General features: G+C 45.7%; 1 protein-coding gene across 1 annotated transcript in view; it reads right to left on the bottom strand.

The window, feature by feature from the left end:
• The window catches only part of Slit3 (slit guidance ligand 3), a 563280-nt gene that overhangs the window by 178419 nt on the left and 357932 nt on the right, over positions 1–26929 (bottom strand). The window contains exon 6 of the mRNA XM_048814838.1: positions 4004–4075. Within this exon, the coding sequence (XP_048670795.1) occupies positions 4004–4075 (72 nt within the window). The remainder of the gene's footprint in view (positions 1–4003; positions 4076–26929) is intronic.

The following is a 26929-nucleotide window of genomic DNA, read 5'->3' as shown; positions in this document are numbered from 1 at the left end:
CCTGCAACTAGAAGAAATAAGAGAGGATGGGCAGATCCACCAGTGTCCTAAAACACAGAAGGGGCTCTGTCTGCACTGCCTCTGAGACTGGACATCATTCATACTCAGCACTATTACAATCCAACTCCTGATCCTTTAAGCCTGGCTCTCCCCAAGCCTTTCAGCCTCTGAGGAAGGCAGCTCCAAGAAGACAGGGCTCACACATCTGCATAGATCATTATCTTCCATTTTCCCCAGAAATGGCATTCAGCAGGTACTCAAACGATATTTTGATGGGTGTGTGGATGAATGTCTCTGAGACTTGCCACCGTGCCCTGACTCTCGGAGCCTGGAACTCTAATTTGACACTTCTTTTGCTCCTGCCTCTAGAAACCCTTTGTCACCAAGTTCTGCTGGCTTGGTCCCCACGGGTGGCTTGCTTTGGACTCTTCCTTTCTTGACTTCTGACTGCTCTCTCCCCAGCTCGCCATAGCCTCATCTCCTGCCCCAGCCCTTCCTTCGCCACCGCCTCCTATCCTTGGTTCCTCTTTCAGAATGGTTTTTGCCTTGACCTATTCTGGGTCAGAAGCCGGCCATTTTTTTGGTGCCTGCGCCTCCTTGCAGGCAAGGTGCCACTGTCTGGCCACCACCCCTCTAACCTCGTCACCTACTGTTCTGCCTCATCATCCCCCCAAAGCCAGGAGATGCCACTGTGTGCCCCCTGATACACACACCTCTGGAGGCCTGCGTGCATCATCTGCCTCATTTATTAAGAATTCTAATATTGTTCAGGACCAGCTAAAATCTTCACCATTAGGAACAAAGGAATACAGCAGCAACAGCAGCAAGAACTTTCTAAATACCTTCATGAGTTGTTCCATACGCATTGTTTCATTAACCTTAACAAAAATCCTGGGAAGTAGGTCCAATTCTTGTCCTTATGTTACAATGGTTGAAACCTAGGCTAGAAGTGTCATGTGCCAAAGGTCACAGACTTAGCACCTAGAACAGGTATAATTCATACAGAAGCCCAAACCATTCCCTACCTCGTAGCCACATTGCCAAAAGCTATTTTTCTTCTCTGACAGCCTCTGGCTGTACACAGGCACTCATTTGCATTTTCATGTTGACTGGTATTTTACTGAACTTTCTCTTGGGTGGACATATTTCTTGTCTCCGGTTATTCTATTTGTCCCCGGAGAACAAGAATTATGCTTCTGGGGTCTCAGGGGTTCTGCCCCACAAGTGCGTCGCCGACTGCTTAGGAGCACAAAGCGTTCAACAGCCCTTAGTTTGGCAAGTTGATTCTTCCTCTGAGCAGCCGGTTTACTACACTCCTTCTTCCCCCAGGACCACGTGCTGGTTCTGGGTATGAACAAAACAGAAGCCGACTCCTGCTGACCTCAGGCTCTTCAGAGATAAATAAAGGCTGAACAGTCCTAAGTCAAAAACCCAACCTTTTGAGCACGGAGAGGACACCACAAATGGAAAAGTCCACATGGGGAAACTGTTTCATGCACAGAATTATTAAAAACATGGTATAAAAACAGCTTCAGGCTAAGTGCATAAAGTGGATATGAAGCAAAAATGGATTGTGTTAGAACTTGGGTTCCATCCCTACAATATCTCCTGTATATGCAAATATTCCACACTTCTGGTCCAGGCATTTAGGAAAAGGGCTACTCAAACTGTATTTGCGTACACTTCTTTCTAGAAGGTGGGCCTGACTCCACATGCTGGGGTAACTTAAGGCATTTCGAACCTTTCACCTCTAAGGCCTTTGCATGGTTAAAGACATTATAAAGTTAAAACAACTCTTGTAAACTCTCAATAACAAAAACACAAAGCCCAAGAAACACGAACAACAATTAATAATCACCGTGGGATTTAATCACTTTCTTGAGAATCAAAAATGTAATTCGTAACTATATGGCCACGCTTCTACATCATTATGTTATGTCAGGTTTATAAATGATCCATTTAATATCAGTGCCATGGACTGGTGGTGTAGCTCAATGGTTGAGCGTTTGCCTAGGGCTCCATCCTCCAGACTTGGATCTTTATATATATATATTTAATACATTCATTTGGGGCTCAATCATTAGGAAGCCAGGTGACAGTTGACCTTGAGATAGTCACTGCCCCTCTCTGGGCTTCTATTTTCTCTTGCCCTGAAGTTCTGGGATGCTGATTAACACAATATATTGGTTTTGATTCATTTGTTCAGTATTAAGTTCCTAAAATCTAAGGAATGAAATGTTGGAAAAAATGCTTTGAAATGTTAAAAGTGCCACCTCTGGCTGAGAAAGTGTCCATCATTATTTATTTATTAGGTTTGGTTTGTGTCTTCTTTTCAAGAGGAGGTGGAAGAAAGTTAAGAAGTTCCTTCCTTCCTCCACCCTCCCTGACCCCCAGCCCTTTTTTTGCAGCACCCAGGATTAAATCCGGGGCCTTAAGCACGATAGACAAGCACTCTACCACTGAGCCACACTGTAGCCCAGAAGTTATTTCTTAAGTGAGGCTACATCTGTCCTGCAAAAGGGCTCATGGCTGTGTGGCTGTGCCTGTCCCACCCTCTCCTGCTCTTCAGCAAACACTCCTAGTGGACGCAGCAGGCAGCCTCTGACCCAGAGCCCCCTTCGAAGTCCTCTCTGTCTCCCTGTCCCTCCACTCCCACAGACGCCTCTGCCCTCTGTGTTCTTTGCACCAAAAGCTTTCCGCTGAGGCCCAGCCACGGGGGACGCAGATAACATGCATCTGGAAGCCATCATCAACTTCCCTAGGGTGTGCCAGGAAACTCAAGCCCCTCCATTTGTTATAGGGAAAAGTGACAGTTAAAGTAGGTTCTCTCTCTCTCTCTCTCTCTCTCTCTCTCTCTCTCTCTCTCTCTCTTTCTTTCTCTCTGTCTCTTTTCTCCCTTCCCTTCCCTTTCTCCTTCCTTCCTTCCTTCCTTCCTTCCTTCCTTCCTTCCTTCTTTCCTTCCTTCCTAGTCTCCTTCAATACTTCTCAAATTGAATTTGAGGCTGGAGGGCAGACTGGCTTTCTCAGTCAAACCAGACTGTTTTCTGTGGCCCTTTCCAAAAACATGTCCCCAGCCCTTGTGCATAGTTGTATGTAGAGTTCAGAAGGCACACACCATGTGAAGTAAGGGCCCAGGAGTCATTGATAAGAGCAAAACCTGGGGTCAGGTAGGAAAGGATCAGGATTATTTGGTGAGTTCAGAGATGGAACAGTCCTGCTCTTGACCTTGGTGATGGCAGGACAACTCTACCTGTGATCAAACCGCACACAGCTACCCACACTTAAGTCATCCATGTGCACACAAACAAGTGCACGTGTGAGCTTAAGTGTGGGTAACTGGGAAGACTGAAGGTGAGTCTGTGGATGGCACCAACACCAATTTCCTGGTGTTGCTGTTGGCTCCTGGTTTGTAAGGTGTCACCACTGGGGAATTGGCACATGGATCTGGGCCCTATTTCTTTTTTTAAAAAAACATCCTGTCAATCAATGATGATTTTAAAATAAAAAGTAAAAAGCAAGCAAAAATCTAGCATAAAGGAAATGGATTTGGCTACATTTCCCCAAGGTCCTGGGATGTAAGTCCCAGGGGTCTCTCTTGGGACTAATTATAAGAGATCTTCATCATCATCATCATCATCATCATCAAAGCTCCAGTTTACTCAATACTTACTAAGAATTAATCATTTCCTTTTTTTAAAAAAACATTTTCTTAGTGCATACAACATCCACACTATGGTCCCTATTTTACAAAAGTTGATAATGACTTGCAGCAAGGCCATTCAGCTTGTGTGATGTGAGGCTCTGACCCAGGTGTGGGATTCCAATGCTTGTGGAATGGCCAGGAAGCGCAGGGCTTTGTGAAGCTGTTGTGGAAAACACTTGCACACGGCCCTCAATCTCTGAAGATGTCCAAACCACCCTCCTGTCCCTTCTCTCTCCCTCATCCTGGCCAGGGAGCCCACGTGAACCAAATCTGCAGCAAAGCAACAAAAATAGCACTTACAGATTCTTCACGTCAGCGATGCCCCGGAACGCCTTCCGCGGGATCCCCTGGATCTGGTTTTCACTCAGATCTCTAAACAAGAGGAGAAGAGGAGACCAGTTAAAGAGCCAGGCTGCTTTCTCTGCATCTCATTACGATAACAAAAACTCCCAGAGGCTGCCTCCCGGTGGGTCAGAGGTGTTTGGGGACTGTTTAGTCTCAGGCCCAGGCCCTACAAGCGTTCACATTGTTGTGCTAGCATGGCCTTTGCTGAAATGGTTACCAGGCCAGCAGCTGCCTCCAGGGCGGGCGCTGTGGGTGGTCTCGCACCTCCAGGCCACGAGCCAAGATTCTGGGCTATTTGTTGCCGCTCCTCACCCAATTCTCTGTTTTGCCACCTCCCAGAGAAGACCCCTGTGCCCCCCTTTCCCCAAAGCATCCCTCCCCCACTGCGAGGTCAGCACCACTCAATCTCCTGTCTCTCAGGCTGTCCTTTGACGTCCAGGCTCTCTGCTTTTGTCATCTGGGATGGGAACAGAGTCTGGCCATCTGATTTTCTGATGGGAATGACCACTTTAGCATATTCTAGAGTCCCATAGACCCCCGGAGGCCTCCTGGCTCTTAGTGACAAGTGTGATGAGTTTAAATTGCATTTCTACAAACTGTTACAAAATAGGGGTTCCCCAGCACCTTGTCTAGCATTAAGCAGCACCTACATGCTGCTTTGAGGAAGGCAAGGGATAGGGTGAGGGTCCTGCAGCTGGCTCAAAGCCAAGTTTTTTCTGGGGGTTTAAGCAGCCCTGAAGCCTGAGTTTCCTTTCCAAACAACAGATGATGAGGGCTGTTTGGTTTTGCTTTCTTGTTTTATTTTTCTTGCTCGACCAAGCACGTGCACTTGTTTTCATTTGGACTTCAAGCCCACTTGGATCTCAGCAAGTGATCAATCTGTAAAGACTCATCAGGCCTCCAGGGCACACGAGCCACTCTGCAGAACACTCTGCGCGACAAGCAAGGCTAGTTCTGCACCATCACGGCCGCAGGAACATCTCCAAAGAGGATGGTGTGGAAGGATGCGTGCGCAGAGATGGCACTAAGGACACAATCAGCTCTATGTGTGTTCTTCAGACATAAAAGGTGTGTGTGTGTGTGTGTGTGTGTGTGTATGTGTGTGTGTCTACATATATATACATAGCTTTAGTTTGAAAAGAACACACAGAAAAACCCTCAAATATTAAGGCCAAAAAATTAACCACTCAGACATAACCACTGCTACCAATTAGGAGTAATATGTATGAATTTCACCTCATAATATACAGTCTATTATAAACTATTTTTTACTTACTATATTGAGAACATCTGTCCCAGTACATCAATGCCAACATTTTTAAAGGCTATATAACATCCAATTGTATGGATGGCTATATGATCCCAAATTGTTGGGCTGGCATTGATTTGATTTACTTGCCATTTAAAGAAACACTGGGATAAATTTCTCTGCCCATACACTCAGGGACACTTGTCCCGCTTTGGCATGCAGGATACACACATCCTTGTTGAATTGACCTATAGACAGATTGTTCAGACAGATGCTCACATACTGATTTTTTAAGGGCTCCCAGTCAAAAGCTATGGATGGCTCCCTGTATGTTTGAAAGGAGAGGTCAGACAACCACCCTAACTAAAACATGGGCTGTCTGTCTAAACAGTGTGCAAGAGGGAGGAGGAAAAACAGAAAGTAGAAGAGAGGCTTCCACTTCTTGCTCTTGCCTGCTGAGAAAGCTAAATGTGCTCTAAGCAACAGGCCACAACTCAGAATGCTAGAGATTGGGAAGGTCTGTTGCTCCCCCCAAAACAAGACTCAGACCTGGGGCAGGTTGCAGGTGTCAGATTGCGCTGTGAGTCCTACAGGTTTCCAGGGCTGCATAACAAGGTACCCCCATCCAAATGCAGTTTCCTCTGTCTGCAACTGATGTAAGTAAATTTAGATGCACAATGAGCCCCCTTGCCGGCTCCCCCAACCAGGCCTGATTCAATGAGCAGGGCTCCAGCCTGGAGTCAGGGCACTGAACAAAGCCCATGATGACAGCAGAGGTCAGGCAGTGTCACCCAGGCCACTCGGCTGCTCTCCATCAGCTTCTGGAGAAGGGGCCCAGGTCCTGTCATTGCATGTCTAATGCAATTTCTACCAGGCATCTGGGCTGCGCGAGAGCCTCCAGCAGCCACAGTGGGCCCTGTCTTTTCTGGCAAGCAAAAGCTGGTTTACAGGCCACCAACCCCCTGCCTGCCACCCTCCCGGGCTTGGCTGTTATCTTTGGTGGTTCTGGGAGATGAGCTCCGCTCACACATCTGACAAATGGCTGATGAGGGAAATCAGGGGCACGAAACAAACAGGAGAACATTTAGAATTGTCAGCCTTGACCGTGGCTGGAAGCTGGAACAAGGGCACGTATCCCAGTAATGCATTAAGCCGTTTCGAGTAAAAGGCATCCCACCCTGAAACACACCCGGAAGGAGCAGCAGCTCTACAAAAGTTCTGGTTTGCAATGTGGCAGGATGAAGATAGGAGAGCCATATTTAAACAGAAAAATATGGCTGTATTCACGGGAGGTATCCTATATGTCATTCAGGCAAAATCCCACGCTTGGGTGGGGCAGCTGCTTTGATTTCTGGTCGCTGTGTTCTTTCTGCAAATATACCCAGCCTTGCTCTGACTTGAGCCCAGTTTAAGGCATGGTTTGCTTTCTTCCTCTTTATATTGCTTTTCCCCTGCCCTGACTGAGGGAAACAGTAGGGAATTTATCTGTTCCCCGTGACAATCTGCTTGTAAATTTCATTAATTTTATTTTCCATTGAGCTTCCCTTCTCCAGCTAACAATCCTGCTGCCATGCATCTGCGGGATTGTATATTGATTTCATAAATACCTCCAGTGGGCTGACAAACTGACAACTTTAATGGTGTTACTGATGGGGCGTGGAGGAGGGTTCAGGGCTGGGTGCTTCATTTTCGGGTAACTATCCCTTCACAATTATCGCAGGGCCTTTGTGAGGGTTCCTAATAGTGTGTTTATCTCAGCATGATGCCAGAGCTTAGAGCTATTGTTAAGTATGATTCTTGAGAGACACAAGAGACACAAGAGACACCGTTTTCGGCTGACACTCAAATAAAAACAACAAAATCTATCCATAATGCCTAAGAGCCTATTTCCGGCCAATTGATTGTTGGGAAGTACCCTTCACCAGACAAGCAGCTCACAGAAATGCTTGGAAGTGACCAGAGCGGATCCTTTAAAAAAAAAAAAAAAATCTTTTTTTACATTGGAAAGGTACAAGGTTGGAGTAGGGCGGTGGGAGGGAGGCAAAGTGTGCTAGTTTTTTCTGGGGACATAAAGAAAGATGGCAGCCGGGGAAAGCTTTCTTGGTTGGGAAGTGGCACCATGGACCCAGATGCCTTTTTAAATAATTAGGGCTCTGAAAGGAAAGAACTGCATTAGCTAAAGTGCATTTTCTAGCTTCCGGAAAATGATTAACTGACTGATTATTCCATCCAAAAACACAAGACCAAAGAGGACTTATTAAGGAGACAGTAAGTCAAATAGGAGTTGGCAAGAACCAATACATCCCGCTTCCAGGAAGCCCTCCCTTCCCCCACCTTTTTAATTTACTAAAATGCTTTGGACACAGATTAACTTTCTTCACAAATTTATTATTGCTTCATCTACCTTGAAATGGGAAGTGCAGACACTTTGATAAATGGATTGAAAGGTTGTCTAGTTCCAGTGGCGCTTTTGTAAGTCTTCCTGGGCCTCCTTGCAATGTCAGGGATGCTTTGTTCTTGGGCTGCTCTTCTCTTTGCTCCAGTGGGGACAAAACACTAACTCTGATCACATTCATGCCACCAGAGAGGCTCATGTGCATTAAATGGCAGTCATTGTGGAGGTTTTACTCTTCAGTGTTGATCCCAAATTATTACCAAGCTACAAAATAAGATTTGGAAACTCCCAGAAATTTGGGGAATTCTTGTTTCTAAAGTGTATGGAGTTACTTATCAGCTGCATGCTTACACAAGTTGCTAAAATACTGCATGACTCAGTTTTCCCATATTTACAATGGGATTATTAATTTTACCAGCTTCATCAGTTAATTGTCAGAACCAAATGCGTCCACACACGTAAAGCACATGGCCCAGAGACTGGAACACGGGAAGCCTTCAACAAATGTGTGTGTACGTCTCAGAATTTTCCCCCAGTGAGCCATGGGTTTACACTGCTGGAAATGTCCTTTATCAACCACTCCAGGACATACGCTTCCAACTCTAAACAATAAAACACATAAACGTTGTCAGTACTATTTCCATAAAATCTGAGGGAGGAATTCAAGTTTCCCTCATGTACCATCCAGAAAGTAGTAACCACATTTGATTCTAGATTCTTGAAAAATGAAATAAGAGAGATTGATTCAGGAAAAAGGTGGTCTCAGGCTGGGCTCTCTCAGAAGCAATGTTGAGCCTAAGACTCCTTAAATGACTGACGAATGAAGGCCTCTCAGGAGAGACCAGGGGATGAAAGGGAGTAAATGAAAACAGGTGAGTTCTCAGCCTTGGTCTAAGGCCTAGAGTTCTGTCTCCGAGCAAGGAAGCTGGGCCCTTGGAGCCCTGCCTCAGACAGCGTGTGGATGGGGACTACTCAAGAGAAATGCAAATTCCCAGGCTCTACGTGCCCACCGTAATGCTGGGTGAGGTCATGTCAACAACCCAAGGACAGATTGAAGGGGTACCAGCTATGAGACTTCACCAGTGAAGCCCACAGATGCAGGAGGTAGAAGCAGATTAAAGCACTACTCTCCAAAGATGGTCCATCCAGAAGCAAGGACAAGAGGCCACACAGGAGCTAACCTTCCAAGGAAACTGGAACAACTCCATGGGTATTTGATGAGGTCTACACTTTCTCTTCCCTCCCGACCCCTTTGCACTGAGATAAATTAGTGGTGCCTTTATGGTAACATTAAAAAAAATCAACTCTTAAAAAAAAAATAAAAAAAAATAAAGTTCTGACAGAACCAAAAAAAAAAAAAAATCAACTCTTGATAAGTCAAACAAAAATAGGGGGTGATATGAAAAGCTTTTATATTTGGAAGCATTATTGGATCGGGGATGAGGATGTGGATTACCACTGTGATTCTCTTTGGCCTGAGTATACTTTCAAATTTTCTGCCTAGTAAGAGGAAACCTGCCCATTGGTGCATTCGATATCAACCCAAACTCACTTAGGAACTTAACATTATCTCTCACAATAATCCACACGTCTAAAATTTCTTATATTCTCAACACTATCCCCTACGTAAAGCTGAATCCTTTGCCCTGCTCCCTGAACCTCAGCTCCTAATATATCATACCCTGTGACGCATCATTCTACTCTAAGAATTAAAGGCAAAGATACTGTTTTGCTTACATGATTTTATACAGCAGAAGGGACAGATGCAGGAGCAAAAATTATTCCCCGGGGATTTTACAATGTGGACTTTGGGGAGGATTTATCTTACTAGGTAAATCTCATCTACAGGCAATTTATCTTAATAAGCAAGATTATATGTTTGCAGTTGGGTCACTGTCAAAATCAAATAAGCCCCAAGCATATATCCCAGCTAAGAAGCCCTAGCCCTTCCAGCTGGATTTCTAGTCAATGGTATCCTTTGTCCGAGGGAGATAACAATGGCGTAAACGGGATCATTTCTGAAAGAATTGCAACCTATCTCGGGGAGCCAGAGAATCAAAATATCAATGGGGACACAAACAAAAAGAAAAACCCAATTATTTCCCGCTGCTCCAGTTGCTTCTGAATCTTTCATTGCAGCAGCGTACACTGAAGTTACTGAACCAAAGGCAGACACAAGAGCCCTCTGTTCTGTCTTCTCTGGCAAGCTCATTAGAATTGTCCTAGCTGCACCCTCACAGGTCTGGTGGATTATCTGCTAGCTCACATTCTCACTTCCCTCAACAGAGATGGACCGCCGCGTCATGAGTTAAGGTATAGAAGTGAGCAGAACCGAGTATCCACCCTCCTGCAGCTCATCCTTCGGAGACTCCAGCTACAGAGAAACAGACTCCCTCACGTTGACAGAAACAAAATAACACCCAGGCACCTCTGGAAACAACAGCAACATTTCACTGCTTTTTTCCTTTCAACAAGAAGAAATCCTGTAGCTCAATACACATTGCTTTTCAGTTTTGTTCTACTCGGGACCCAAAGTCTTTCTAGTTTTTATAGGAGAGAAAGGGAAAGACGCTCAACCAGGACTAGAGGTGCAGATTTATTTTGTCAAGTACTTTGGCTTTGTCTTTCTGGGAGGACAATTTCAGAAAATCAGGATGGCATAAAGATGTATTTAGTACTGGGCCCAAGAGCAGTGGCATACACTTGTAATCTCAGTGACTTGGGAGGCCAAGGCAGGAGGATTGCAAGTTCAAGGTCAGCCTCGGCAACTTAGTGAGACCCTGTCTCAAAATAAAACAATAACAACAACAAAAAAGGGCTGGGGGTGTGACTCAGTGGTTAAGTGATCCTGGGTTCACTCTCTGGAACCAAAGGAGGTGCGGGGGGGAAAGAACTGGTATGGTTTAGGGAAGTCCTCTCCATCTGATTGGAATTTATAGATGATGCTTCAAAAACATAAAGGCTCCATAAGCTTTTTAATTTACGTATGGGGATGGTATTGTAGTTATGCTTCCATTCACTGAGATCTCTCTCTCTCTCTCTCTCTCAGAGAAAATTAAGGATAAATGATGATGTCTAGGTTTTTCTTTAAAATAGACTAAAAGAGGGGAAGTGGGTAAAAGTCTAGATAAAATGAGAAGGGTCATAAGTCAATAGTTTTTGGAGCTGGGTGATGAATAAAATGAAGATTTCTTTATCATCTGTACTTTACTTCAAATACGTGTGAAAGTTTTATATTAAAAAACTATCACAGATACTTGGGACCCATCCCAGATCTATGCAATCCGATTTCTGAGGATGCACTCTGTAGAATGAAGTCTGAACAAGTTTGAGAACTGTGGATAGAATGATTAGTGTCTTGGGTAGTGCTATGTTAACACCCTGACTCTGATATTTAACACGTTGGGTGCCTTCGAGAGATTCAGTTCAGTTCTCTAAACTGCAACTTATACTTCTTAGACAGGCATTACAGAGAAGGCACAAGCAAGAGCTTTCTAGAACCTAATGCAATCTATAAATGCAAATCACTAACTTCATGTGATTAGCATGAAGTTAACAAATGCATACCTTATTGCCTTAAATGTTTAGGTTGGATTTTAGGGAAAATCTTAAGCTCAAGATGCAAAGGTCTCCCATGTCTCATTGAAGCTGCTGGTGTTGGACAAGATGCCTACAGGATGGATAGCAGGAGAGGTCTGAAGTGGAAAGAGCCACATTGACTCTGTGTTTTACAAAGCCATTCAGGGACCCAGTCTGAAGGCTGATCTAGAAGGGGTGAGAGGTCATGGATGGCTGAAGCTTCCCCTGGGATCCCAGAGACATAGCCAAAGAAAACCAAGCCCTGTATGGGAGACTCTGGTGGCTAGGATTAGGACATTCCTGGTTAAGCCTCACAGATGAGTGATTCCTTACAGTTTTCCTGGAGAGGCCATTCTGGAGAGCAGATGATGAACAGGACTGAGCAGCCAGACTGAGAGACAGATATGGAGCTGTGACCTGAGATGCACACCAGAGCAAAGAGGCTTGCTCCCGGGAAGCTTTCTGACCAAAGGGAGGAAGGAAAGGCTGCAAACAGATGCAGAAGGAGTTAGGGTTATTGGATTGCTCTCATTAGTTTCCAGCACGGGCACCCTCTGTGTCTCTTGATAAGCAGATGTTCTCAAGATCTCAAATTCTTTAGGGACATACAGGTAAAGTGAATGAGTAAATTGGGCTGAGTGTGGACAATCATGAGTAGTCAGGGCCGAGCTGAACTGACTACTGGCCAGCTATCTATATTTATTTCCAAAATACTGAAACCAAATAATTCCTTATCTGATTAACAGGACACATCAGTCCTGGGTTGAATTTAATCTGTAAATCCAGTGAGGAGATGGAGGCTGTCACCCCTCAGGGGGAGATCTGCTAATTCTGGGACTGTACAGTCCCATAGAAATATAACATGGGCCACAGATGCGATTTACAATTCTCCATTAGCCAAATTAAAATGGTAAAAAGAAATAGTTGAAATTATTTTATTTTTTTTTAGCTTGATAAATGGAAGCTATTTGTATTAGAAGAGCAAAAGTCGTGTAATTGTAACTGGTTCCATAACTGTACTGGTTCTATACAGCCATATGTGGCCAGTACCTGCTGGACCCACAGTTCAGGGCTAGAATAAGGGCTAGCTCTGTGGCCTCACAATGTCAAGAGAAGGGAAGTTTCCAGGTGTTGGAGCTCATCTAAGGGAGCACAAGGTAGGATGCTTAGGGTTTTCGCTGTGTCAGCAGGAGATGTGGAGGAGAGTCAGCCGGGATTGAAGGCCATGACTCCAGGGAAGCAAGCCACAGCTCGCAATAGTCCAGCCATTTAGCCATCTTTCCTCCTTTGAGCAGAGAAGCTCCCTCCAACCACAGGATTTAATCTTTCCAAACCACCACTGTGCCAGGGCTGGCAGGGTTAACCACTGCTTCCAGGCCAAACAGAAACTTTCTTCATTTAATTATCCCATGTAACTCCAAGTAATGCTCTTTGTGTTCACAAGATAGCATTATAATTGACTGATCATCTCCAGCAAAGGGTGCAGAGGCTGAGCTGCTCCACAGCTCTAATCCCTGGGATTATCACAATTTAGTGACAAGGCAGCTGCATTAGGTGGTTTTGGGGGGCTGTCATTAGCAGCCCAATCATGCCTTCTGTTCTGGTCCAGGCTTCCCTGTGTCACCCCGGGGTTCAGGAAACATGAGCGGGATTCCAACTACAGCCTCTGCCTCCAGAGTCCACGATGCACCTGTCACTGTGTACCTATCAAGGACACAACCATGATTTTGGTGTCTTTATATTGTGTGGAGAAATCTGGTGCTGAAAATCTGATCATGAGCATATAATTATGTGTCTGAGAGAGTGCCATGCCAAATTTTGGGCCCGATGGGATCTTCTGGTTTAATGCATCAACCTTGGCGGGGTGGGGGGAGGCAGTTAAACTGGTTTCAAAGAATGGAGACCCTGTTTTGTTTTTTCTCTTTGTTCGAAGTGATGTGTCTGCCCAATGGCACTGGGAGAGGGAGCCTCCAGCCTCCCCTCCCCTCCCCTCCCCCCTCTCTCTTGCAGCCATCTGAGGCTTTCATCCCTAATTTGATTGTCGTAGCTGACACTGTCAATCTAAAATCCAGTAGCATATCTAATGCTGGCTGGACAAGAGGAAGGCAGGGGAGGAGAGGGGGAGGAGAGGGGGAGGCAAACTCATCTGGAGAAGTAGCTTTATTTAAATCGATCCTTTGGCCCGAAAGCCGGAGCTGGGCATTTGCTGATTAATTGGAGAAGCGTCCTTGTTCCTGTGTCTTCTTTGGAGAGATGGCCCAAATTGAGTCCTCTCTTCTTCTCAGAGACATTCCCATGCCAAAAAGCTTTTGCAATTAGGAGATGAAACCTTGTGAGCGAGGGGGAGGTGGCGGGGGTGAGGGGAGCATTTATTGAATTGCTCTGAAATGAAGTGTGTGCCTTTGGCCTACTTCCTGATTAATGGCTGCCCTGGGCCCCCTTGTTTGCCTCAGTTTGCGGACCCATAGCCTAGGTTCAGAGGCACAGTACCCTGGAGGTGAAGATCTGTTCTGGAGATAATTAGCAAAAAATGAGAAGATGGGGACTGTGTTTCTAAATTTTTTTCTTTTTTTGGTAAATTTATATTTCCAGTTACCATGTGGGTCCATTTCATAAATGGCAGGGAGGGAGATGAGAAAGAACCTTTGAGTAAAATGTGGTCTTTTTAACTCAGTAATAGGGCAAAGTCTGTAAATTTTCCTTTCCCTGAGAGCTAAAGGCAAACTCGCCACTTAGCACTGGACAAAGTGAGTGTGGAGCGGGGAGGTTGCTGTGGTTAGCTGCATGCCTGCTGCAGGTCAAGCTTGAGTTAGTGGTCTTTTCTGCTGGCTCTCTCATTAAATAGTGGCTTCATGTGGGCGAGGGGTTCTGCTGAGCATGAGGCTTGGTGTATGATTTAAAATATATTTCCTGAACGGATTTAAAAAAATGAAAATGATTTCATGCCCTTGCCGAATTCATGGATGATCACGAGTGAATCTCAAGCTCTGGGATCATTTCTTTTCCCCAACTCCAGTTTGTCCCTTAGGTCATAGAGCTCTCCTGCCTTCCTTTACCCTTCCGTCTCTGCCTGGGTGCCGTGCGTGAGAAGGAATGCCACTAGAGCAGGCTTGCAGTCTAAAGAGTCACAGAAAAAGCTCCGGCTGAGAAGGGAAGGGAGCCGAGCTGGAGGGGAGATGGGCAGGTGCACTGGGAAGGCGGGCCAGGGAGACGGATGGTGAGGACTCCCCGAAGACGGCGGAGGCCCGGTGGAAACCTGTCTGGAAGGGTCCAACAGATTTGGAAAATGAATTCAGTCCAGAAAGGGGACATGTGCCTGGCAATGCTTCACCTCCAAGAATGAGTCCCCCTCTCCCCTTTCTGAGTCCTGGCACCTGTGAGACCAAGATGACATGGATAAGGAAACTCCAGGCATGGAAGAGATGCTTTCACCGTGGACCCCTGGGGGACTCTAGAGGGGATGATAGGTGCATAGAACATTCTGATCATCTTGGGGATAATCGACACTGATCTGACTTCTTCCTGCCAAGTTGTCTAAAAGACCTGGCGCCCTCCCAAGGATGGGCAGGAATAAAACTGTGCAGGAAATGCAAGGCAGAGAGGAGGCAAGGAGGGAGAAGGCCAACACTCCTACCTGTCCCCAGAAGCCTCACCTGTTCAGCCCGAGAAGGGGAAAGGTTTCCTTGAACACTCTTTGGGTTCCCTGCGTGCCTTGCCCTAAACCCACTCATGCTGTGGCTTGGCGACCCCTCCCTTCCACTCAGGGACAGAACCCTGGGGCCACCAGACTGTGGCCTCTTCCGTTTTACTGGAGGTGATGAACTCGGCTGAGACAGGGTAGGGAGGGCTATGCCTCTGGCTGCCGCTGTCCAGAGGCCAGGATTTAGAATGCAGGCCAGGAAGGGTGGCTTGTACTTGCCTGTTCTTTCTTGTAACTTTTCAGAACCCCATTAAACAAGTGAAACCTCCGTGGTGAAGGTGAGATGCTATCCTGGGGCCATCTGCCGATAAAATCAATGCAGCTTTAGAAAGGCTCAAAATTATCTTCTACCTAAACAGGAAAGCAATTCAGCAAGAGCTCAGCACCCTGAGTGACAAGGCTGCTTCCCGAAGCCCAGCATGGGATGAAGTGTATGGTGGCTTAACCCATTAAGCTATGCTAATACCATGGGAGGACATTTCTCATCATGACCTCTTGTAGTATTTATTGTTCCATTCAAAGCAATTATAGTTATTGCTAATAACTCACACCTGTGGAGGTCCTGTATCGGCTGAAGGAGAATAGATGCTGTTCTCTGGCTTATTTATGTAAAAACAGATGCAGTTCAATAGATTTACACCAAGTTTGAAGTTAACACTGATATTGAATCCCAGACCCGATCCTGGCCACTTAGCTGGAAAGGCGCCAGACAAGGGACAGGAGAATTAGGAGAACCCAGCGAACTGCAAAGGTGAAATTAATTAGTGAAGGACGTGAGACGGCGGCCACTGGTCTCGTAACAGATACAGTCCACTCCCTTGGACCCAGCAAAGAGGAAACGACCTCCATAGTGGGAGACAGAGGGACACAGAGAAGGGATGAGGAGGTACTTTACAGAAATGCCTCCCTGGGACTATTTGCTGACTGTGCCTGGCCCACATTCCCTGATAACTTTCCTGCCTGGCCTCACAAGTCCTGCCCTGGCCAAGACATCAGGAAACAGGGAGGCATGGCAGGGAAGCCGGGCTCAGTAGCTGGGAAGTTCCTGGGGAGAATCCCAGCTTTGCCATTTGCTAGCTGTGTGACTTTGTATAAGTAAATGATAGTGTCCACACCTCAGTGTCCTCAGCTATAAAATGGGGACTGTGGAATTACTGATGTCAGGGAATTACTTTAGAATGGCTAATGTACGTGGCTCATAAGAGGCACTTAATACATATTAGTTATCTATGCTTGTACACGTTCAAGTTAGCACCTACACACTAAGGAGAAGACAAGAAACTTCCTGTCTCCTTCCTCAGAGAGAATCACCCAGTGCTCTGGCTTGGATCTTCAGTGTCTCCTGAAGGCCATGGATTACAGGCTTGGTCTCTGGGCTGGTGCTGTTGAGAGGTGGTGGAACCTTTGAGAGACATGGTCAAGCGGAAGGTCTTTAGGTCACTGGGGAGGTGCTACTGAACGAAATACAGGACCCAGCCCATTCCTCTTCCTCTCTTTTGCTTCCTGGCCATGAGTTGAACCGCTTGGCTCTACCATGTCCTCCTGCCATTATGTGACCTCCTCACCACTAAAACACAACGGGGCCAACAGCTCATACACTGGAACTTCCAAAACTCTGATCAAAAATAAATCCTTTCCCTTTACAAGTAGAGCTTCGCATGAATTTTGCTGTAGTGAGGGACAGATAAGTAATGTTCAGGAACTCTAACACTGGAAAGCAGCAAGGCCAGGCCAACTTCATTACAGAAGAAAGTGACAATTGGGTTCCACTCAGTCTGTTGTGCCTCACAACTTCTCTGGGTCCTGCAGGGAGACTCTTCCTCATGGAATTGACCAATCTCCCGAGGATGGAGAGGGTGCATGGCAAAGAAGGGGACACAGGTTAAAGCTTCCCAGCTCCCTGTCATCCCTGGGAAGCTGACTGTGAAGTGATTGCTCTGCAGAGAGGCTGGTGGAGGGGAAGAATGGGGAAGCTTGGGCAGCTGGAAGGACAACTCTGAGACCACAGCTGGCGGGGAAGACCAGGAAGTAGCCTTGATCCAAACACATAAACTAGACTGAGAGCAAAATGTCGGGTCAGCCACCTCTGTGTGACTCAGGGCGAGTCAAGGTATCCACCAAAGGGGCCCAGGGTCATGCAGGAAACAACCAAAGAGGAAAGGTAAAATCCATGAAGGCAGGAACTAACACTAGTTCCTTGACGGTCATTCCTCTCTCTGGAGAAGGGAATCCTCACAACTCCATTAAATCTATTTCAGCGAAGAACCATCATTTCTAGGGTGACCACAGTGAACCTAGGGACTTAGGCACTGTGGGTCAAAGCTAAGAAAGTGAGGAGACTCAGTCCACAGCGAGGACAAAATGACAGCAGGTATGATGTCATCTCTGCAAACAGGTCGGCTGTTGGAGGCAGACACAGCGATCTCTGACCTCTTTCTTTCTCCAAACCCAGAGGGGGAGGCTGCTTCAGGAGCGAGGGGAGGGGACACCTCAGTGCTGATGCAGAGGCCAAGTCTGGGAACAAATTAAGTGGTCCCAATTAAACCTAGATAGACAAGAATAAGAGAGGACAGTCCCCATCTAATGTGACAGTACCTAGGATGTAGTCACTTCAAAATAATAATACATTTTTTCTTTGAATTAAATTAGAATAAAAAAACAAAGGTGAGAGAACAGGAGAGGGAGAGTGAGTGAGAGAGAGAGAGAGAGAGAGAGAGAGAGAGAGAGAGATGAAGAAGGAGGGAGACTGACACAGTGAAACAGAGACAATAAAACCAGAGGAAACAAAGGGTGTGGTGGGGTCAAGGACAGAAACACAGACACAGAGAAAGTCATTTCAGAGAACACACCGTGGAAGGCAGCAATAGGCAGAGAAAGGATGGGACAGGCGTGTTCACTCGGAAGACACACACACGGGTACCCAGGGTTCTTCCCCAAGAGCCCAGTGTCTGGGCTTTCTCAGAGGAGGGGACCCCAAACTGGAGGGGAGTCCATAGATCTTTATGCTCTGGGGACAAGGAAATGCTGTCCTATATGGACCCTGCACTGAGCCGAGACCTCTGTCCCCCAACCTGGCCTTGTCCTCCAAGATGGACCCCTGTCCCAGGAGGGGAGCTTCCCAGGACAGAGGACCCTTGCTGGGGCTTGCCATGCTCCTATCCCCACAGCAACCCATCCTTCCTGTCCCCCTCAGCTCCCAAAGCCAGAGACAAGGTTTTGGCCAAGGTAACTTGTACAGGCTTCAAACTTTTCACATTACAAAGCGAGTTTTTAAAAGCTCCATAAAATTTCAAGGCACATACTTAATGTTCAAATGGTTGACTATATCGATTCCTACCCATCCTCTAGTATCTTAAGTTTACCCAGAGGACCGTTTTATTTAATTAACTCAGTGCCTTATTAATATAAATATTCTCCTATTGATCATAAGAGCGCCTGACAGGCACTCAGGCTGGGTGTACATCACCTTCCCTCTGAGCAGCGCCACTTAGAGGAGTAGCTGGCTGGGAATCAAGAAGAGTGGCAGGAAGTGGTCCCTTGAGATGGCAGGCGCAGATGAATCTATAGCATTTTTATGGAGAGAGGTTTTTTTTTTTTTTTTTTTTAAGATCCAGCTCCTTGTGTCTCTTAAAGCAGAAAGCATATGGAAATGAGACACGAAAATGGTCTTGGCTTACACGTATCAATTAAGCACGTCAATACCTTAATTAAATTGCTTGACTAATGAGATTTATCTCAATGAATATGTTTTATAGTTACAATAGCTTTTTTGGCCACTGTTCAAAATGTCAAATAAATTGTGAAAAGGGAATTAAAACGAGACAAATTGACGTTCTGAACTGCAGCCAGTTCCCCCTTCCTTTCTTTCCCTGCATTCATGTGATTTTTGGAGAATGTATATGAAGTAATGGGCCCTATAATGCCTTGGCTTCTCAAGAGTCTTTTAATCCTTCAATTCTAATCCTTCTTATCACTTTTCTAAGACTTACACCATTGAACCCGCAAACGCCCTCACTTTCTTCTGGTCCCTGGAGCTTGCTCTTTGATAATCTGGACCCAAAATCCCAAGTGCACCCACTGAAGGAAAAGCAGACTATTTGCCCTGACAAATGTAACCCCCCAAAAATCAGGTCAAGAGGTTAAAAGGCAGTGTGAGGAGGCGATTAGCATGACTCGAGAAGATCTGGGTAGGTCTGTGGTACAGCTCAGGGGCAGAGCACCTGCCTGGCATGCAAAGGCCCTGGGTTTGATCTCCAGCACCATAGGAAAAAGAAAATAATTCTGGGTAAAGGTATTCTTAATCTCTTATGTAAATGTCTCGCTAAGAGCTAATTTTCTATAACTAAGCGATGTGCAGTGCAGTAAAGATTCTTGCTTGTCTTTCTACTTTTTTTCTGAGCCCATTTCTTAGTTTATTTCTGTATATAATCATAGTCTATCTCTCTAAGAATAAAATAAAACAAGGAGAGCCTTAGACAGGTCTGAACTTTAAAATACAATAAGTGAAGATAAAGTCATTAAGTGATACTGGGCGTTTGCACTGCTGCTGTGGATTCTTCTCCACAAGTCAGAGACAGGATGAGTGAAGCACAGGCAGCGTTACATAGGCCTGGAGCTTTTATTGGAAACGTAAATGCAAAAAAGAAAACCACAGGAGAAGAGTGCACGCTCCTTAGGGTATTCATGCAAATACACAATTGCATTTCAAGGCTTTGGTCCATGTTCCAGGTGGAAGCCTCAGCCAGGTCACTGGTAGAACGCTGCCCCATATCAGGGTGACACAAAGCAAGAAGTAGGCACCTTTTTGACTTTTGTACTCTATGACTCTCTCTGAATCTGAGTCTGGCCTGTGATTGGGTACTCTCACTTTCCCCCAGCCAGCTCCCTCCCAGTTCCTGAAGAATCCTGGTTACCAACAGAGGTCCCTGAGAGAAGCAGGACCTCCAGCCCCAGCCCTGGAGCTCAGCCTGTCCTCCCTTTGCTGACAGGATCTGGCCAAGGTTAGGGGAAAGGACGAAACACCCAGTCATTACTGGATCTATTTGAAATGGAGCATCTTTGCTTGGAACCCTTGAAGCTCAACAAATTTCAGAGTGAAAAGTGAAGAAAACTGAGGCTCCCAAAGAGAAAGGACATGCTCATAGCCACACAGTTTGGGGTCAGAACACAGGCCCTTGACTGTGGGCAGTCTCCTGTCCTCCCCATGTATGGAGAGATGTGAGGCGGTCTGGGTGTAATAGCTTTCATTTTGGCTGCCAGGGTATACCTGGCTGATCTGGTTAACTGGACAGGTGTTCTCCTTCCTTAGCTAACTTTTTGTAATATACCCTGGGGCCAGGTGAATAAACAGTCCTTCTGATGCTCTGCCCACATTTAAAATAAATCATTATTTCTTCTCCTCCTTAATTATTTCTTAAATTGACACATAATAATTGTTCCTTTTTACGGAGTAGATTGTAATACTTTGATATATATATATGATGTGTAATGATCAAATCTAGCAGTTGGAAAATTTACCACCTCAAACATTTCTCATTTTTTTTGTGTTGGGGACATTTAAATTCCTTTCTTTTAGCTATTTTGAAATACCCAAGAAATCATTGTCAACCACAGGATGAGTGAAAGGATGGGTGTGGATTCAACAAAAATTTATTCAGCACCTAGACCGTGTCAGACACATGGTAGGCACAGGGGACAGGAGGGGAACATTATAGCTCTTTGTTCATAGAGTTCATAGACTTTCAGGGAATTCAGACACAAGCAAATAATTAATTATGCAAACGAGCATTTATTTTTTGTTAGGTTCTATAAGGAAGCTCAAGATGAGGAATGATGGGAACGTGTATAAATGGAAGAGCTCAGTCTCTGCTCTGCAGCCAAAGTAGAAGTCCAGTGGAGACGAAGGAGGAACAGGAATGTTCAGGGGAACTGCAGGTGAGCAGGCCACACTGTCCTGGTGGTTCTCGGTGCCAGCAGCACGAGGATCATATGGGAACTTGTAAAAATAGAAAGGCTCAGATCGAACCCTAGATAATCTGCATTAGAAGCGCTAGGGCTTATCGTTTGTCTCCCCGACCCCCTCAGGTGCTGGCACTTGAACCCAGGACCCTACACATGCTAGGCAAGCACTCAGCCACTGAGCTACATCCCCAGCACTCAGATTAGAAGCTCCAGGGGTGGGGAACAATCGCTGAGTTTTAAATACAACCTCCTGATGCGGTTCATGCACAATGAAGTTTGAGAAGTCCTGGGGTAATGCACGTGGCACAGAGGGACAGACTGGGGAGGACTCTGACATGACTGAGCACGTGGTGTGTGTTTGAGAAGCAGACGAAGGCCAGGGTGGTTACAGTGTGGTTATCATGGGGCAAAGGGAGGCTGCAGGGCAGAGCACGGGGTGGGGGCAGCTGAGCCGAGGCAGGCTGGGTAGACAGGAGGTGCTGGGAGGACGTGGTCAGTCCTTCTGATGCTCTGCCCACATTTAAAATGAATCATTATTTCCACTAATGATCCAAGGACAATGAGGAGACATGGGAGGGTTCTGAGCAGGGGAGATCACAGTCCTTCATTTAGTGTTGATGACAATCACTTCACTAAACCAGCAGACCAACAGGCACAGGTCTTCCTCATGCTGATTTGGAAAGCCAATTAAAGACTAACTCATACTTTAATGCACATTTGCATATAAATTTTCATTTAAAAAGCTACAGACCGTCACCATCTCGCCATATGCCTCTTTCTCATTCAGTTCTCTGCAGCGAGGCGGAAGCTCCGAGTCTCCACACACACGCAGGGCAGGAGCCATACAGATGACGAATTCAGGAGCAGCTGGGTTTCCTGGCGGGTGCAAACCTGGTGCCCCTGGAACTCAGAAGTCCCTGCTTCAGCACATTTCCCAGTCTGAGTCTCAATAATTTGGGCATCTGAGGACTTATAAACCTGTCAGTGCCTCAGGGCTTCATAAGACGAGGCAGCTGGGTCCCATTCTCCAGATCAGAAAGTAGAGCTTTGCCCCAGCCCCAAGACCCCAGAAAGCCAGGGCAGGATCCTAAAATGTTGTGGTCTTTGTTCCAGCTGCCCAGGCAAAAAGAGGGCACTTTCGGGGGTACAAAGTGAATGTGGATGGCAGGTGCATGCTGCTTCCTCAGTCCCCACCCATCTTGGTCCTCTCTTCTGTCACTACACTGATCCAGCTGTCTGTTGACTCCCCTTATTCTCTACGATCATCAGAGAATCCTGGTGGGCCCTTCCAGCTTGGGGGTCAGAGGCCCTTGTGTTATTAGTGCAGCATTGTTTTGTTCTTATTGTGTCATCATGGAACCCCTGATGTACAGAGCAGGTTGAAGTGGGGATACAATGGGGGGGCAGTAGTGGAGCCCAGCTTGACTAAGCACCCAATAACCTAGGGCACTCTGACACATTTTGAACATATCAGTCCCTTCCACTTGCCAAGCAGGCTGCACACGTCCTGTCTGCAGCAGTAGCCCGGCAGCACCTGGAACCATACTGTGGTCCTCACTCTTATGCCACCGCATATGCTCACTGCACGCCCCCAAGTTTAGCAAGGCACCGAGCAAGGGGGACTCTACTCCGTGAAGACCCTTGTTTTGCTTCATTGATACTTGCTCACAGCAGTCACTTGGGGACAAGAAGAAACACATACCATTCCCATCCTGATCTTTCTGGCTAAGATATTTGGAGTAGTAGATGGTTGAGAAAGAGAATAGCATGAAAAAAGCCCCTCATAGTCTACTCCTCCACTCCTGATAATCAGTCTTTGGCTATTTACAGCAGAAATCAGGGGCCCTCAGAGAGGAAGTTATGAAATATCAATTTCATAACTTCCTCTCTGAGGTCCTCTGTAGGGCTCATCTAGTAAACCTCACTTTAGAATTAATGATAATGACCCTCGCACATACTTAGCCAGTCCTGCACATGTGCTTCTAAGCATCTGGCATTGGCTTCCATTCCTCTTTCCTAAAACAAAAAGAACACACCACAAACTGTCAAGTCCAGCTCTGGGAGCAGGAATGATGGCCCTCAATGAAAGGGACCAGACCACTGGTATCTGAAAAGGGGCAGTTACTCGGTGCATAGTTTTGGCAGCACAAGGGGCCAAGAGTGGCACTAAGGTTCTAAAATGTCCTGGGCCCCTCAATGTTACAATCTCACTGTTTACTTAAAAACACGGGGAATTCCAAATACTGCTCACCCACAGAGACGTAGCCACCAAACACCAGGAAATACCAAGAGTCGCAAGTGGTCTGCGCTTGGAGATGAACACTGGATGGGCACCTTCTGCTATAGTTGGGGTGTTCAATGTCTCCTAATGGGATGTGTTAAAGGCTTGGTCCCCAGGATGGTGCTACTGGAAGGTGGCAGAACCTTTGGTAGGCAGGATCTACTGGGAGGTCTGTAGGTCATTGAGTATGTTCTTGAAGGATGGTGGGACCCCGGCCCCTTCCTTTCTCTCTCTTGCTTCCTGGCTCATGATGTAATTGGTGTTGCTCCAGCATGCGCTCCCCACCTTTGTTATCTGGTTTCCCTACTAGAGGCCAAAAGCCTGGGGGCCACTCCATCATGGACTGGAACCTCTAAGACTGTGAGCCAAGAATAACCCTCTTCTCTTTATAAGTTAATAATCTTATGTATTTTGTTACCGTGACCAAAGGCTGACACACCTACTATCTATCCATTTCAACTTCAGAACATTATAAAGCGGCACAACTATTCTGATTTTACATATGAAGATGCTACAATTAAAATGCTAGGGAACATGCCCACGAGGCAGCACAGAAGCATGGACTGAACATGTCTCCCTGCCTCCAGGACTTTGTCCTCCACTTGTTACACCACATTCGCTCAGAGGAGCCTGCTTTACCACCCTCCTTACAGCCCCACCCTTTCCACTATCACCCAGATAGAGAGAAGGAAGACTTCAGAAGATGCAGAAGAAAGGAGGTGGAGAGCAGAAGATGGTGTCTGTCTGATTTAATATTGTCAAATTATTTTTGAGTCAAATAACATTTAATTAAAACATTTCATTTATTGGGGTCACATTAGGGCTTCAGTGCTAGTGAGATGCAAGAGGAACAAAAGAAGGGGGAGAGGTAGGAAATTTTACCTGCAGCCCCAGAGTGACAGCGCACACATGTGCAGAGAAGTTCCTTTTTTACCAGGTCAGTTCTTGTGGAGGCTGAGTGTCAGGAAGCAAAGCATGAAGAAGGGAGAGAGCTGTAGAAACAGCGAGCCCTGAGCCCTACCTCTCAGCAAGTCCCAATTTCCACCTCAAATTCTTTATATGCTGCAGGAAAGGGTTGCCAGTAGTTTTCTCATAAGGGAAATAGGACACCCCACCATCCCCCCGTATTTTAATGTTCAAGAAAGGAAAGGAAATGGAAACATACACATAATATACCATACTAGGCTATTACACTTCAACATACAGAAAAGATGAAAGCCAGTGACTTCTTTAGTGGGACCCTCCACTGCTTGGGCATTGCCCATTGTCTCTAGCAATAAGGAAACATCAGAGGCAATTTATTGGAAGTTATTCTCAAATGAATTGCATTTGCTGAGAAGAGCACATTTAGCATTTGGTGATTCACACACAGTAAACATCATTGCTCTGGAAAAGAGTTTAGAATAAGTGAGATTTAGAGCCCAGGGGATGAAAAACATGAGAGTTTAAGTTTAATTAAAAAAAAAAAAAAAGGATCCATTCATTACACGTCCGTACATGGCTATGGATTTGGATGCAAGTGAATCAGGAAAGTTCTGTCTAGATCCCAGATGGCCACAGAGTTATGTGTCCATAGAGGAGTGGGCTTGGGAGAAGAGGGTTTGGGGGAATCTCCTATGTTATTATTTTTTAAATAGAGAAAAATATATTACCCCAAACATATACTTTATAACTCTAGATATTCTGTATTCTAAATCACTTTTTAATAAAGTATTCATAGGTTATTTGTACGTACTTAATGTTAAAATTGCAGGGATCACTGTTGCATCCCTTTGTCCCTGGGAACAAGGGGCTGATGGCAGGCTTTCTGCTGTGCCATGCCCTGTGCTATGGAGAACGGAAGCTGTGAGTCACCTGGGGGTGGTGGCCCCCACCCCAGGTTTCATACCTCAAGGTGGATCCTGACATCCGGAGAGCACAATTTCCCTGTACCCTTCCCCTCTGCTGTGTTGCTGGTTGGTCACAAGCAGAGCAGTTGCCCCTACTGTCCCCGTTTCTTACTTCCTTTACCACCTGCCCATTTGCTAATCAAGTTTCTGCTTTTGAAAGTTGTTTTTCCATGATAAAGCTGTCCTTCATGTTTTGTTTGTCGGAAGGTGAACAAAAATTCAACAGTCGTGTGAGTATAGTTGTTTACAAAGCAGGCACAAATCTTAAATCTCACTAGTGGTGAGTTCCGGGTTTGGGAGAAAATGAGTGACTTTTCTTGTCTTCTTTTTGCTTCAGTGACTTCAATGAGGTGTTTTATATGTACAATACATTTATTACTTCCTGAAAGCAGTACACATAGTATAAAGACATTTCACAAAACAGAAAGGTAAAAGAATTACTCATAAATTTTTAATTCAAAATAACCACTATAAACATTCTGCTTATTTCTTTTGGTCTTTCTTCTATGAATAAGTTGTGGGCATGGATGTGTGGTTATTCACGGGGAAGGGGTTTGTTTTACATTCTTTGTTGTTTTTTACCTAACTGGGTGGCTGCACAGGAGTGGCAAGGAGGCTTTTCACTGTAGGACCTTTGTACCTTTTGAATTTTGGATCATTTCAATATATTGCCCATCTTAAAAATAGATTAAAACACAATTCCACATTAGAGTGAGCACTTTCCATGCTACTGCATTTTGATTACACTTGTCTTTTTAAACTGCTGCATTATATTCCCCGTAAACATTCTGCAATTAACAGTGACCATGTCAGAGGTACGACAGTGGTAGACAGGCCACCCAGAGCCTCCTGACCTTCTCACACCCTTGCCCCATCATTCCTAATCTGTCCGGATTGCATGCGGTCCACGGCGCAGTCTGCAGAGGACTGAGGGCAGGTTTCCAGCGAAGATGATGTCACCCTATGGGGATGAATCTTGATGTCAAGAAGGATGAGCAGAGGAGGAGGACACAGGGCTCTGAAGAGTCTAAATTAATAGTGTCTCCAATTCCCAGACCTTTCACAGACCATACTGCTGAGGTGAGAAGGGACACTGCTCTGGATTGATTGCTGCTAAGGTGGCTCCAGGGACTTCTTCTTGCTCTTATAACTAGGGACTTTGAAACACCTATAATCAAGGTAACTGTGCAAGGAAACACAGCAAAGAAAGGAATTCTAAAGACCAGTAAACATAGTCTTTTACAGACCTTTTTCATCTTCAAATAAAAAAACAGACAAGATAATAAAGTGCCTACAATTCCGCTGGCTTTGATCACCCTGTATTGTGGATTAAGAAGAAAAAAGGTGTACTGCCTCGAGTTCCTGCAGAGAAATGGCACACATTTCTCTTCAAAGACGCTGGTAACATTATCCAACCCTTACTCTGCCTTGTCACCTCCCTTTCGTTGTGATGGTGACGTGGAAGTTGCATCAGGGGTGCACCCAGGCCGCTTGCCTCTTCTCCCCAATCTGCAAGGGCTTTTCTATGCAAGCCACCTCAGACATATGCGCATGTGTCCTGTGGTAAAATAAAAGTCTACCCATTTTGCCTGTGTGGACCGGGGCTCTGCCCTGAGCCTTTCTTGGACAGACCACCAATATTTTGTATGGAGTCTTACATTTCTTATGGATCCTCCCTTCACCTACAGCACATGTGGCAAACTGGCATTTAATTTGCCTTCCTCAAATTTTTAAAAAAACTCTGAGCTAATATTTTAGAATCAGGAAATTCACATAAACATCTGGACCTGGGCTTCTCTTGAAGATTCAGAATACTCATCAAGGTAG

The sequence above is a fragment of the Marmota marmota genome, unplaced genomic scaffold, assembly GCF_001458135.2.
Source record: "Marmota marmota marmota unplaced genomic scaffold, marMar, whole genome shotgun sequence".
NCBI lineage: Eukaryota > Metazoa > Chordata > Mammalia > Rodentia > Sciuridae > Marmota > Marmota marmota.
This window is presented reverse-complemented; position numbering and strand designations above follow the sequence as displayed.